The sequence below is a fragment of the Micromesistius poutassou genome, assembly GCF_964030765.1.
Source record: "Micromesistius poutassou genome assembly, chromosome: 7".
NCBI lineage: Eukaryota > Metazoa > Chordata > Actinopteri > Gadiformes > Gadidae > Micromesistius > Micromesistius poutassou.
Window position 1 is genome coordinate 13,890,896 of NC_140277.1, and position 13,142 is coordinate 13,904,037.

A 13,142-nucleotide genomic window follows, 5' to 3' on the forward strand; every position below is an offset into this window, starting at 1 on the left:
GGTGACCCCTTGTGACTCGTGCAGTCTGTGGAGATGTTGAGTAATTGTGACTCCCTGTGTATGCTGCCCATTGTCTCGCTGTCAGAAACCTATTCCCACTGCCTCGATGGCAGCCACTCTCACAAAATATTATTAAATCTCAGTTGGAACTTTAGTATTTGGACAACCACTCATGTTCTATTGATTATTGCGCTTGTGTATGGATGACACACACGCACACGCGCGAGTGTATTTGTTTTTTTGCAGACATTGACTGAGATGTTAGACAAAATCTTGACCACCGTAGCTACATACTTATAATTGGATATCGACTGGAGGCCGACACTGCACATTGTTGTACTCATGAATCTGTCTGGCGTCTGACAGTGACGTCCATTTTAGCGGAAAATAAATATTCTGGAAAAGATACACCACTAAGTGCTCAGCATGTCCGTCTCTCAAACTCTTTAAGTTGGTCTCTCTTGTCTTCCCTTCTGTGTTGCCTAGACAACCTGTTGATCGACTACCAGTTTACCTTCAGCCTGCTCCAGGACGACGACCACTACTACACCGCCATTAACTTCATGGCTACACCTGAACAGGTAACCCAGGTGCACACAAACATGCCCATGCAAGCACACGCACGCACACACACACACACACACACACACACACACACACACACACACACACACACACACACACACACACACACACACACACACGCACACACTGCGTTTTTGACTGAACTGAATCAAATTGTTCAGACATCCCTTGTAAATGATGGACGAATTGCTCATTTTGTTTTGTCAAGGCCAACAAGAACCTGGACATGTCCATCAACGCCTCCAACAACTTCAACTTGAACATCACCTGGTCCCTGAGCTCCACAGGTAGGTCACATGACGGCTTTCTCTTCAAAACGTTCGCCAGGACATTTTTCTCTTGGATCTGCTAGTACTAGTTGTATATAGTAGTATTAGTTGTACGGCTGTATAATTAACAGGTCAATTGAGTCTTATTAATTATATGAAAAATACAATATAAAGAAATTATGTATGAATTCCACTGTGCCTTACACAAGCAAGGTTGATCATAATCTGAGAAACACATCGGCCTTTTTAACTACTTTTCCAATGCCATATTGGATTTTTTGAAAGTACTCACACATTTGTCCCCATGAATTACTCAATGATCATTTGGCGATACGCCGCCAAACCGACTCACAATCCACCTGTGTTGCTGTGGGCTTATTATCAGTGGTGGCTGTGCGGAGCAAAACAACCATAGATAAAAGCTGTGGGTGAATCAGACAAAGCGATTGCGATGCAATTTTGCAGGGTAAACCGTGTGAGCAGGCTACTTTTAGCATTTAAAAAGAACCACTGTAGGTTTGTCCCCGGCGTTCTCCTATGCTAAGGCTTCAGAAAGAGATCATAGCTGTGTGACTTGTGTTCAAACACAGTTCATACACAGCACAGGGGCACATGAGGGGCTCGCGTCAGCCCTGCCCCAGGAATAGAGTCAGGCAACACCCCACCTCAAAATCCTAGTCTGTCGTCGCAGGCATAGGCCTGGGCAATGAAAATATAACAGCTAGAAATACTAAATGAACTTCTAAAGCCACCTTTTGTCTGTTTAATATTTTACCTGTCCTACAATAAGGCAATGTGTTTGAATGAAATGAAATGGAATGAAAAAATATAATTTGGAAGCTTTTCAAAGCAAATATTGAAGTTTGCGATTTGTTACTAATAATACGATTAATTGATCGGCATATCATGTAATTAATTGGATAAAAAATGTAATAATTGACAGCCCTAGTTCATTGTATGAAATATAATTGCAGCCATTTTATGGAAAAACATGTTGATTAAGATCAGGTTCAATATTCACCCTTGTGGTCCAACCAATATTAGTATTTACTGCAAAATCTCCTTATGTGATCACATATAAAAATAACTGTCCCTAATTATTAATATTGTCCCTGTTGAATGTATTCAATTTTTGGTAAAAGTACTAGAAAGTACTAGAAGTCCATCCAAGAGTTAAACCACAACTTACAGCGATGCCATCTCTTGTAGTAAGAAACTTGCCTTTTCATTACCCCAAGGTAAATGATAATAATCGTTTTTGTTTTGGGACTCCTGATTTCTCTTTTTCCACTTTAACTCAAACTAGAACTAGAAACGTTTGAATTCATTGAGAAAAAGTTGAGGCATTGCAAAAGGCACAATTGTGATTTTAATTAAGATAATAGCATTTCCGCGGTGTTATAAACGCCATTCAGCCTTTAAAGTTCAGCTTTCTATTGATAGCGAAGGATTTGTGTGTGTGTGTGTGTGTGTGTGTGTGTGCGCGCGACTGCCTGTGTGTGTGTGTGTGTATGTTCTGTCACTGTTCTCTAATGCGATGGAGATTATGCAGGGTTTAGTTGTAGTGCAATGGGTGTTCAGGCGTGTGTGTGTGTGTTTTGTTTGTGCATGTGCGTGCGTGCATGCTTTCATTATTGTCTGCAAGCGTGTGTGTGCGTGTATGTATGTGTGTGCCCGCACACACATGCATGTGCCTGCCTACTTGATACGTTGCATTGTGTGACCTGACCTCATGCTGACCCCCTCCTGGTTCCAGCTGGGACCATCTCAGGGGAGGAGATGCCCATCGTGGCCCGGAGCAACATCAAGGAGCACCGGGACAGCTTCTCCTGTGAGAAGTTCAACTTCAGACACCACCACAACATCACTTTCTACGTCTACGTCTCCAACTTCAGCTGGCCTATCAAGATCCAGGTGAGGCGGCGGGGACCGGGTGGCGCACCTCATGTTTAACCCGGGTGTTTAACCTCTGCTGAGGAGCCTCTGAGGCCCTGGCCGGTGGCGGCCCGCTAAGTGCCCGTGTTATTGCGTCGGCCTGTGGTCGGTGGCTAATGGCTGTTTGTGGTTTGGGATGAGTCAAGTGCCTCGTCGTTTGAAGCTTCTGACGAGCCTCTCTCGGCGAAATGCACGAACACACGAGGGATGGCGGAGGAGGAAGAGCTTGTGCCTGCGACATGTTGCTCTGGTTTGTGTGTCTTTTAGGAGATCACTTTTTCACTTCTTCTATACCGTGATCTATTGGTGTGACACCCGACACCACACACTCAGGGATCAATAATGTTTCAACAATAGTCCTCTCTGTCTGAGAAGGGCAAATCGGTCAGTGCAATGGATGTGCAGCAAATGGAAAAATAGTAATTGCCGAAATTGTATTTGGGGGTACTACTAGAATAGGGTTACATGCCTGTGTGTTAAAAATACCCCTTCTCAGTGTGAGAACCCTGTTCTCAAACTGTTCATTTCTGCAAAACCAATTAACATATTTAAAAAAACGTTTTGTTTTGTATCGTGGCGCATTAAGGCCCTCCTCCCGAGTAGTCTGCTGTCTGCTGTGATGTGTGACGCCCACTCTATTGCGGTTGGTTGAACGCTTTGCGCGAGTGTCGCTGAATTCGCACCCACGAGAAGTTGAACATTGCGGGAAGCCGGGAGACGGGACTCCTGCACTTCAGCACCGCCCACTGCACTTCAGACGTCACGCTGTTACGGAAGTAAAGTTTGAGCGCAAACGAGAGGGGCGCTCTCATTGAGGGGCGTTCTCGGATGGCGCGAATACTCCCCCTGGCTCAGACTTAGATTTTTCTAGCTTAGCAGACGTAAAACATGTATCCATACGTCATATAACAGTCTAAAGCAATGGGAAAAGTCGAAAAAAGCATGGCATCACCCCTTTAATAGCAGATCTAGTAAGGGGGTCACCGCTCATGACGGTGCTACTTGTAGTATTAGTAGCATAACTATGAGTAGGAGCAGTACTTAGACACTGGCATGCAATGCTTGTATATTTTAATACTGAATGGCAGACACTGTGGTTCTACGCGGTTGTCTCTGCCGTCAGCTGTCGTGAAGTTTCTTTTGCGCTGAATGTTAGGTCCTGATAGGGCACTAAACATAAACCACTCTGAAGATGTGTTTGGCAAATCTACTGTCGCATTTAAGCATCTGTGAGCTCGCCAGTGTCTCCCCATCAATTATGCAGCACGCGTTAAATCCGCCGAGGCAGGAGCCACGCACGCACCCAAATATGCCCGCGCAAGGCTTATGATCCATTAAATTGAAGTAGACGTTGGGTGGCAATACTCTCAGTTGACACACGGCGGCGGCGGGGGGGGGGGGGGGGGGGGCTGAGTTGATGGACAACAGCAGTGAAAGCGAGCAAAATCAGCAGAGAAGGCTGGAAACACTGTGGTTGTTGCGACTGATGTTCAGACTGCTTTACAGGAAAAACAGGCCCAGTATGCGGAAATCAGATGGAGGGCCTCTGACTGATGGAACTTAAGGAATACAGGCAGCACTGAGGAGAATGAAGTACGAAGTGGGCATTGGAATGGATCGAGGCGTGACTGGATCGATGATGAATGAATGAACCTTGGGAATGATACAGTGAAAGACGAATGGCTGGTTGGACGGATACAGCGGTTGAAAGATAGCTGGATGGATGGATAAATGGATGGATGGGATGGGAGAATGAAAGGTTGGATGGCTGGGTATTTATATCTGGATACAAAGATGAATAAAAAGAACAAACAGGTATTAAGGCATACCGAGGCATGTGTAACGTGGTTAGCTCTGCAGGGTCCATCGTCTCTTCCACTGAGACGTGGACATCTCACACTCTATCAGATCATCGTCATCCAATAAAAAGCATTACCCGCCCTGGTCCGACTCCAGCGCATCTGTCATGCGTTATCAGTGCGGTGCTTGATCCAAACGACCGTCCGTGTTGTTCAGTGGCCCGGGCCTCATTACGGCCTCATTAGTTCATTGATCTCTCCCCCCCCTCCCACATATGCATTTCCCATTAATGCTGCATCTCCAGTGCTCCATATAGCTGCAGGTTGGAAGGTGATAGGATAATTACCGCGCGGAGGCGCATCCGGCCTCTGTGTCGGAGCTCAGATCAGTAACCTGAGTGGGGGGGGGGAAGCAGGGAGCGCCGTGACCTTGGTGGCTCCTGACGCCGGGCGCTAGGACGGCCCTCAGGGATTGGCTGGCGGATCACTAATGGTCACGTCTGATAGATTGGATCTAATATCTGGTTAGAGCCCTTAGACGAAAAGGAGAAAGCATGCAAACAGGAACACACGGTGCACACACAGCCACAGTGTGATCTGGTGCTTTGGTGTTGACATGGCTGTGGTGCCACTTTGTGGTGTTGAATACCATGTAATTGCCGGATAAGAATCCTCCTCAGATCTGATGTTGGGTACTAGTCACGTGCTTTGTGGATTGTTGTTTTCTTTGTGAAGCACCTCTGCTTCACAAAGCATCTCCTTTTGTCACATGCACGCAGTCGCACACACATATTTACATACACACACACACACACACACACACACACACACACACCACACACCCATAGACACACCTACACCCACACACACACACACACACACATGCACACAAACACACACGCACATGCACACACACACACACACACACACACATACGCACACGCACGCGCACACACACACACACACACACACACACACACACACACACACATATACATGTACACACATATACATGCACACACACACACACACACACACACACACACACACACACAAATACAAAAGCACACAGATCCACCCACAGTGTCAGTGCAGCGGACCTGGGTGCGTGGCTCCTGGCGGTATGACCTCATGTGGGTGCTGGGGGCCGGTCAGGGGCAGAGAGGGGCGCTGGAGTTGCGCATCGCGGCGGAACAGATTTTGATTGGTTCTGTCACGCTGACCTTGCACCTTTCGACCTCCCGCCGCTTTAATTACCTTGACGACTGAAGTTTAACCGGAACCTTCCTGGATTTGCTGCTCTGGTTAATGGATTAGAGGGAGTACATTTTGACCTTAAGATTTCATGCCGTGTTGACTTCTGAGGGCTAATGAATTTGTATTTATAGAAGCGGTTTTCATTCAGAGACACAAGGACACGACCACAAAATACTAACTTTTCCTGCGATATGGAGGGCTCAATCAACGCAGGTTTAGATTGCATACATTTTCTATTGAAAGTTATCTAACCAAAATCATTATCACCCCATCATTATCACATTTGATAGGTTACAAATGTTTCATTTTACAAATTAGTTATTTTATTACATTTTTTGTGTAGCACTTCATTGAAATGCTTCTCCATCTTAAATGTGGTCGTGTTAACGATTAACAATCCTAAGAACCAGTGAGGCCGTCTCCACAAGCAGTGAAGTGTGGGCAGCAGCATACTTTTGCCACTATATCCTCCGAGTTTGTACTCTACTGCAGTCAGCCCGGCCTGATGTCTCTACCATGACCACACCATGACGTCCCCTTGTCCATTAGTTTCCATGCGTCCCCTCTGCTCTCTCTGTCCTCTCCATGCACCAGGCTTGTGGGCCAGACAGACACATTATTAAAGGCGGATTAAAAGGCTATTCACGCAGGTGGCCGGCTATTTTGTTCCGCGGGAAGCCTGATTGGTGGGCTGATTAAATTTCCTCCTGATTGTTCATTCACTCATGTCCCACTGGGCGCCTGCATCACAAAATCATCAGATGTCTGACTTGTCACACGTGTTGTGTAGTACACACACACACAGACACACAGAGACACACAGAGACACACACACACAGATGGACGGATGGACAAACAGACAGACAGACAGACACGCACATGTTTGGCTAACATGTGGTATATATATATATATGTGTGTTTATATATGTGTATATATTTATATACACACAAGCAGTTCCTGCGTCAGAAAGGATCAATTCATGTAATGGACTAGATTGTGAGAAGTGATAAACCCAAAGAAACATGTTAACCATGTGAATCTGCTGGCACTTCCTTAACATGTGGTCACACATGGAACCCAAAAACTGATTTGCATGATGTGTGGGTGGAAGCTGCTCTTGGAAAGCGGCTTACTTTGGTCATTCGGTCTCCTCATGAAAATGCAAATGAGGGGGAAATGAGTGAGTTCGGAAAAAAAACGTTTCTTTTTTTCTGTGGTGAACTGAGTCCCATTTCATTGTCAACACACGTTGAATAAATCCTTGCACACGCACGCACGCACGCACGCTCGCACGTGCACACCCAAACACACACTCCCACACACTGAATCACACTTGCGGTATTAAGGTTTGAACGCAAAATGTAATTAATTTTGACGTTAACGGCCTCCATTAAGAATGCATATTCACACGCATACAGACGTTAGACAAGGATAAGATCAATATAATATAATGGGTTGTTTGTCAAAAACAGGCATTGAAAGGTGGGAGGAAACATGGCCATCCAGAAAATACTTTGTGTACAAGCCCTGTGACCGCTATGGGTTCTTATTTTCAGAATAAAGAGCTTTTGTTCCAGCATGTCTCTGCTGTTTCTCAAGCACTGGCTCTTCCCTCACTTTCACTGTTTCTCTCTGGCTCTGACTCTGCGTTTCTTAGCTTTTTTGAACTTTCCTCTTTTGTCTTTCTATCCTGTATCGATTAGCCAACCTCCGTCTCTCACTTTAGCTTTTAACAAGCAGACCTAGCTCCGCGTTGGGGAATTCAGGACAGCCTGAATCTGTTGCTCCCGATAAAGTTGTCCCGGTGCCGTACAGTGAGCCCCGGGTAATGACCAGACCTCCGAGCGCTGGTCCGCAGAGTCCCTGTCATCTCTTCTTTTATTCCTCGGTTATTTTTATTCTCTCACTCTCTCTGTCTCTCTCTGTCTCTGTCTCTCTCTCTCTCTATGTCTCTCTGTCTCTCTTTGTCTCTCTGTCTCTCTTTGTCTCTCTGTCTCGCTCTCTCGCTCTATCTCTCTCTGTCTTTCTCTCGGACTCTCTCCTTCTACTCTTTACAGTTCTTTCGCCCTTGCTAATGAGAGAGAAAACTTGTATACAGAGTTTGAAAACAACTTTTCTTCTTCGACTTATTTTTCTTTCTTTCCATAGAGACAGTAAACCCTCCGTTTCAGCGTCTTTGGAAACAGGGGGTCGTATTATCGCCATAGTTACGACCCACTTTGACTTTGTGATACGTTTTTCGTACCGTAGTTATGGATGAGCGTTATAATGAGCTATATCTTACGTGAAATACTTCACTATTCACACACCACAGCGTTATAATCGAATAGTGTCTGAATAAAATCTGAAAGCTGAATGAAAGCTGAAAGCTCCACTTTCCATAAATTGCTGTTTGAAGCCCTGTTAACGTTCATGTCGGATGCCGCAGTCAGCTGCCCAGACAGAGTGCCTTAAAAAAGGCACTCAGACGTCACAAATAGGATGCCATCTGCGTCCGCAGCAGAGTTGAACAATCCTGTACTGTTTTGGAGAGTATGGCAAAAAGAAAAAAATTATGTACCCCTTTTTTCTCTAAATTGGGGACTTATTTCAGTAACAATGATAAAATGACCACGATTATTATGCTGCCGATCATATAAAACAATAAAGGGTCTGGGGGTTGACTGGCTCTTTAAAGGCCACCTGTGGGAAACAGTGGGTGTTCTGCATGGAAGACCTCCAGAGCACTGGGGGACTGATGCCCACCGCTCACCACTGACCTAATAATAACTGGGACTACTGTATGCACTGTATTAAAGCTCTGCTTTCACTGATGTGTGCCCTGCAGCTGTATCTGTGTGTGTGTGTCTGTGTGTGTGTGTGTGTGTCTGTGTGTGCGTGTGCGTGTGCATGCGTGCCTGTGTGTGTATGTGCTGGATGGCTAGACCAAACCTGTGTGTGTGTGTGTGTGTGTGTAGTGTGTAAGGGACAAGAAAGAGAGTGAATGTGTGTGTTCATGTGCGGCGCCAGAGGAGTATGTGTGTGTGTGTCCAGGCGCGGCCTATATCATCAGTGAGAGGTGGGGCGTCGGGGGGGATGCCGGCCCTAATAGCAGGACTTTAAGCCTTTGTGCCTAGGCAGGCTTTCTCCTGCCTCATCCCATCCTTTAATGCTGTGTCCCTTTGGAATTAAATCAGCTTCTCCCTCCACGTCTTCACTCTCAGGCCCTCTTACCTGCCACCCAAATGCCTGTAAACCACTTAAGCTTTCCCCTCTGCCTACACTCTTGAGAACCCCTCTGTTGAATCAATCCAGCGCCACGTCATCACAGATATCAGGTCTATTGAACGGTACACCCTGTAGGGTGTGGGTCCATATGTGTGTCATACGTGTTGTGACTAATGCCGAACATTATGCAGATCATCCGCTTAGCACACTTTAGCATTGTAGTTATCTTGTTAGCTTTAGCGCGCACAGACGGGCGCATACACACACATGCACAGACACAGACACACACGCACACGCACGCACGCACGCACGCACGCACACACACACACACACACACTCACACACAGACCCAGACCCAGACACACAGACACACTCACAAAGAAATGTACTTTGTGATCATGAGGCTTAATTGTTGTATTGTCGTGTAAAATGTCCCACGATGCATTGCTTACTTATCGTAGACGTAGATTCCAATGTTAGCTTGCTGTTTCAAATATAAGGCATACATTAATTGAATCCTTCTTAATGATACAAACAGAGTTATAAAAGAGGAACCCAGGAGTGTGTAGAAGAGCTTCCCGGAGACCGGTAGATTAATGAGACAATTAGGTGTGCTCCGGAAACACCTTAAAGTGTTGGCTGTCCCGGCCGCCACGTCTTAAGCTCTTGACAGTAGAACAAGGCACCGGGGACCCCCAAACACCCCCCCCCCCAACGTCCGTCCGTCTCCTATGGAATACTGCCTCCTGTTTGCAGAGCCTACAGGGGCAGGAAGTGAGAAAAAGGCTAATCAATTATGGCTTTAGTAAATAACACTGTTTCCACGAGGGACCTAAAACGCAGGCTACAGAGGCTTTTAAGGAGCTCTGAGGGCTAAAGCTTTGTTCTTTATGTGTCCGGTGGGGTCCATGCATGTTAAATGCTACAAACACACACGCACACATGCACACACACACACACGTTGCTACACAATCCACGCAGAGATTGGATTCCACACGTGATGAACGGATAAAGTAATTTACCGTATTAGAAACAATGTTAGAATATAAAGTCGATATAATCAGTACGGCGTGTAGGGTATGGATGAGTGGACTGTGTGCTGTGGGGATCTTGTATGACATGACCATTACATAGAACCCGACATAGGACCAACAACCGTACGTCCCAGCAAGGAAATAAATGACACCATGATGCAGTCATGAGTGGTAGAAGCGATCTAAGAGAGAGAGAAAGGGAGACAAAGAGAGACCCAACACAGAAACATAGTGATTATTGGCAATTGTTGCGTTACTGTGCGCACCGGCCTGTGCGTGAGGAAGAGTGTGTGTGTTTGGGTGCATCCCTTATTTGTTTGTGTGTTGAACGCTGTATTATTGCATGTGGGCGTGCCGACGAAATATGTGGAAATATGAAAATTCACATTTTCTTACTAACTGTTAGGGCTTTTGGGCTGGACTGTAGGTTAGGCAGCACAAGGTCAAACCATGTACCACCATCAATACAACCTCAATACGACTCCCGAGACTTGAAACTTTCTGGAAGTTTGATCTATAAGTAGAACATCAAAACAATGTAAAGGGAATCAATGCATTGGCTGCTGTGAACATGAGTGTGTGTGTGTGTGTGTGTGTGTGTGTGTGTGTGTGTGTGTGTGTGTGTGTGTGTGTGTGTGTGTGTGTGTGTGTATGTGTGTGTGTGTGTGTGTGTGTGTGTGTGTGTGTGTGTGTGTGAGAGAGAAGGGGGAGGTGGAGTGTGTTGAGGGGGGTAGGGTGGTTGAGAATGCTTTGGACACAGCTGAAAACCGTACTTGTGTAAGATATCTGAACATTTGCCCTTAGGTAGAAGATAGAGATATAATCCACAATACTTGCATCAGTTTCAGATGATGTTCCATCGCACAAGTTTGGGGAGACATGGATTACGCAAGCTCCCTGTTTACTCGATGGTGTTATGGATGTGTGTTGTTATTTTGTCTGTGATTGTGTTTGTGTGTGTGTGTGTGCGTTTACTATCCATATGCCAATTAACACTCTTAAAATGTATCAGACACTTCCTCAAGGGATACACCAGTATGGGAATAAACTTTGTGTGCATCTGTGTGTGTGTGTGTGTGTGTGTCTGCGTGTTTGCATCTGTGTGTGTGTGTGTGTGTGTGTGTGTGTGTGTGTGTGTCTGTGTGTGTGTCTGTATGTGTGTGGGCGTGAGTGTGTCTGTGTCTGTGCGCGATTGTGTGTATGTGAGTCGGCCCTAGGTGTAATCAGGTTGTCCTGCCTCAGTAATGGTGTTCTACATTGTATCATCTCCCCTCTCTCTGCCCCTTACCTTCCCCCTTCTCCCTCCGTCTGCACCTGTCCTCCCCTCTCGGGCCCCTGCTCATGTGTATTCTGCCTTATTTCCCCAGATTGCCTTCTCCCAGCACAACAGCATCATGGATCTGGTGCAGTTCTTTGTGACCTTCTTCAGGTAGGTGTGATTGGTTATTCACACAGCCTTATCCAGGTTACACACACATGCACACACACACACACACACACACACACACACACACACACACACACACACACACACACACACATATATATACACACACTTACACTCACACTCACACACACCCTCATCCACATACGGCACCAATTCCTTGTACACACAAAGACACAAACACGCACACACCAGGCATCACACCTGTAAACACACACACGCACACACACACACAAGGCACCACACCTGTAAACACACACACACACACACACACACACACAAACAAACACACACACACACACACACACGCGCATACACACACACACACACACAACACACCTCTCAAACTCACATCGCACGCTCATAGCAGCTCAGTGCCCGAGGGCTGTTGCAACACTATGGTGTTGGCCCACCTTAACTTACCTCTGAGGGGTGGTACAACCTTACACACACACTCATACACAGACACACACTCACACACAGAAGCAGCACACAGCTTCTGTGTGTGATGACGAATGGAGCTCTCCCAGTGGTTGTGTTTGCTTTGGTTAAATGGGCTGAGGGGTGTGATGCAGAGGGCAGCATGCAGGGCCCGGGCTCCAGACGAAACAGATAAAGAAAATCAATAACCGTTGTTTAGCAGATACGGCCCTTCAACCTAAACAAACCAGAAATAACTGAAAGCGGAGATGAATGGACGTGTAATTGTTTTTGAAAAGTGTAAACGCCCGCAGCCCACTCGCCGTCCCAGTGGGGGAGGGCTAAATTGTGGCCGAGAAATAATAAATATACTTAAAAAGTAAGTGATCATCCCAGTCAGAACACGCTAGATCATTTCTGAGTGTGGTGCAGTGGATTGTGTCTAGAGAGCGTCCTGTGAGCCAGTGATGGGGTCAGTGGGGTGTGACATTAGCTAACAATACAGGAAACACCTATTAAGCGCTAGTTAAATAGGTGTCATTTATTTTGTAATAAATATTGGAGTTAACAACTTCAGACTATTTTTGGAGTGTAGCGAACTATAGCCAGTGTGTGTGGCATAAGGTTACCGTCAGCTCAGCTCAGCTCAGCTAACGCTGAATCACCGTGACCTCACACCGACCCTGTCAAAAGGTGTCTGCAAGGGTGTGATGATTCTGAGTTGGAGTTGGAGTGAGTTGTAACGTTCCCAGCTCCAGGCACCATTAGGAGGATTGCCCAGGGCACCAAATGAGCTGGGGCCAGCCCTGGGAGCATGGGATGGAATATAACCTTCACAAGACACAGCTGCACCTGACAGAGTGGCTCCTAGATTGGGTGTCTCTCTGCTTATCTGCTGTGTTGTGGTGCGGTGGGGAGAAAGTCAAACAGCCATCGAAAGCAGCTTTGATGCACGTCCAATGTCATTAGAGTGTGTTGTGTTCGGATTTGCTTCAACACGCCTAGGTGTGTCTTAGAAATGTCTAGTCTTCTCTATTTGACTATGTTTGATTCATTTCAATCGACTTAATCCCTTCAAAACGAGTTCTACCCCGACTTCCCAATGTATAAGTGTATGTACTTTGAGTGAAAGAAGAGAAAAATAATTGGTTATTTTTCAGTTGAAAACAACAAAACAACCCGGGAAATAGC

The 13,142-nt window shown here is 46.1% G+C and overlaps 1 protein-coding gene across 1 annotated transcript in view; it reads left to right on the forward strand.

Annotated features, from left to right (window-relative positions):
* atrnl1a (attractin-like 1a) overlaps nt 1-13,142 on the forward strand; it is a gene marked incomplete at its 5' end in the record, with an annotated part of 199,533 nt that overhangs the window by 103,339 nt on the left and 83,052 nt on the right. The window contains 4 exon segments of the mRNA XM_084470861.1: nt 487-581; nt 794-872; nt 2,611-2,768; nt 11,455-11,516. Coding sequence (XP_084326987.1) covers nt 487-581; nt 794-872; nt 2,611-2,768; nt 11,455-11,516 — 394 coding nt within the window.